Raw genomic sequence first — 2,484 nt, 5'->3', positions numbered from 1 at the left:
TGAGTCTAAAGGCCACAAGTTTCAACAAAGAACCTTGAGAATACAAGATTCCTTTACTGTGGATGTGAAAATCAGCATTCACAATCAGCTATGACTCAAGCAGATAAGGAAGAAGTTAAGAGAATGGCTACACACTAGTTGCCATAATATTTAATTTAAATTTATTTATTTTATCTTCTCATTATAAGCTGTTCAGAAATCTGTTCACGGACAATGACATAGATCATTCCATATTGTTAAGAGCTTTAATAGTTACAAAGATATTGACTCACAACCTTGAAGCAATAAGTGTTTATATAATTTCCTATCTTTGTAAGAAAAAATAAAGTGTGTGTGTGTGTGTGTGTATATGTGTGTGTATATATATATTCAAAGTTGTAAACTATTGCCATCCAATATTGACCTTAGTTGCTAATATTTTGATCATTAACCCACTTTCCATGACCTCACTAATTGAGTTTTAGTGAACTAGCATAAAAGTCTGCACAGACTTTTAGAATTAAAAACATTGCAAAAGGAATTTTTCCTTGTGGGAAGTTTTAAGTAAAATAAATGAGTAAATAAACAACTCTTAACATATTAACTTTAAAGCATGATGTAAAATCCCGATTTTCCTCAACAATATCAAACTCTTGAAGGGATTCAGGGAGGGGAGTGATGGTAAGGCATATGTGGGAGTCAGAAGTAAAAAACCTGAGGTAGAAATCTCTGTGAAGTTCCTCACTGGAGGGGATGAGGACACTGGCAGTATCACTACAGAAGTCACTGGCCCCACGAAAAGAAGACTTTGCCTCTGAGAAACCTCGCCAGGGCACACTTCATGTCTTTGTTCCGCAGGCTGTAAATGAAGGGGTTCAGCAGGGGAGTTACCACTGTGTACATGACAGCAGCTGCTGTATCCTCCTCTATGGAGTTGGAGGAAGAGGATGAGGGGCACAGATAAGCCCTGATCACTGTCCCAAAGAACAGGGCAACAACAGCAAGGTGTGACCCACAGGTAGAGAAGGACTTGCGCCTTCCCTGGGCAGAGGGGACTCTGAGGATGGCTGAAACAATGTGGATATAAGAGACCAGGATGAGCATAAAGGGGATTAAAATGACTGCTCCCCCCAAGAAGAGGAGCACAAGCTCATTGACCTGAGTGTCAGAGCAAGACACCTTCATCAGGGGCCCCAGATCACAGAAGAAGTCAGGAATGATCTTAGAGCAAAAAGAAAGTCGAAAGATGAGGAAAGTGTGGGTCATGGCAACAAGACTCGTAAGGATCCAGCAGGCAGTAACCAGGAGGGTGCAGCGCCGGCGACTCATGACCATCTTGTAGTGGAGAGGGTGGCAGATGGCCACATAGCGGTCATAGGCCATTGTGGCCAGGAGAAAGATGTCCATGTCCCCAAAAGTCAAGAAGAAGTAGAGCTGAACCAGGCATCCTGTGTAAGAAATGGACCTGCTCTGAGTCTGGATGTTCACCAAGGCCTTGGGCACAGTGGTGGAAGTGAAAAGGATGTCTGCACAGGACAGGCTGGCAAGGAAGAAGTACATAGGCGTGTGGAGACGTGTATCAGTGCCAATGGCCAGGACAATGAGCAGGTTCCCAGCCACAGTGACCACATACATCCACAGGAACAGCAGGAAGAGGACGCGCTGCTGCTCTGGCCGCTCTGAGAGTCCCCAGAGGAGGAACTCAAAGATGCTGGTCTGGTTCTCTCCTGCCATGAGCCCGGAATCTGAGAAAGAGACTTTTGAGTGAGACCCATTAAAACTCTCTAAACATACTTTACTCTAGATGGTGGATAAATGTGCCATTCTCTGAACTCTAGAGAAGAAAGAATGACCTTAATGTATTTGTAGTGATCACATACTATGTGCACTGTATATTTTTATTAAAACTTACTAATGTGCTAGGAAGTGTGAGAGATACAATTTAAGAAAATTAAAGTAGATTTCTTTCCTGGTTTATTTCTCTACACTCCTTTCTGTCCCAAATTTCTTTAGTTATAATTGCTATTTCTTCATCTGTATTCTCAGGGGTGTCAAGAAGCTTTCATTCATTCATTCATTCACTCATTCATTCATTCATTCAACAGAGACCAAGCACCAGTTCTTGACCTGGTAGAGTGTCAGTAAATAGGATACTGATAATCCTTACCTCCTGAGAATTTTCAATCTAATGGGATAGACATAATTGCCTATGTTAAAATCCTATAATATATTGATTCAGGCTTCTCTACCCATTCAACTGATGACAAATCTCTCTCAGACCCCAGACTACCTGTTCTGACCCATCATGCCCAAAAGTCAGTATTCTGAAGATAGTTTCATATTATCCATTCCTCCAGAAATCAATTTAACAATCAGCTATTTTAATAAAGATAGGTACAGATAACTCTTCTTCAGTTATCTGAAATGACAAAAAAGGAATCATAATCTCTAATTTCCAAGATCTCCAAAACTGGCTGGATGTACACACACACACACACACACACA

General features: G+C 41.3%; 1 protein-coding gene across 1 annotated transcript; it reads right to left on the bottom strand.

The window, feature by feature from the left end:
• Positions 1-762: 762 nt before the first annotated feature.
• LOC113269192 (olfactory receptor 1P1) lies at positions 763-1,713 on the bottom strand. Its single transcript, XM_026517933.2, has one exon. The coding sequence runs from the start codon at positions 1,711-1,713 to the stop codon at positions 763-765; it is 951 nt and encodes a 316-aa protein (XP_026373718.1).
• Between the last annotated feature and the right edge of the window lie 771 nt (positions 1,714-2,484).

The sequence above is a fragment of the Ursus arctos genome, unplaced genomic scaffold, assembly GCF_023065955.2.
Source record: "Ursus arctos isolate Adak ecotype North America unplaced genomic scaffold, UrsArc2.0 scaffold_24, whole genome shotgun sequence".
Lineage (NCBI taxonomy): Eukaryota > Metazoa > Chordata > Mammalia > Carnivora > Ursidae > Ursus > Ursus arctos.
This window is presented reverse-complemented; position numbering and strand designations above follow the sequence as displayed.

Bases quoted from the DNA above. Each gene is read 5' to 3' on its own strand.
- LOC113269192 (XM_026517933.2), bottom strand. From the start codon at position 1,713: ATGGCAGGAGAGAACCAGACCAGCATCTTTGAGTTCCTCCTCTGGGGA.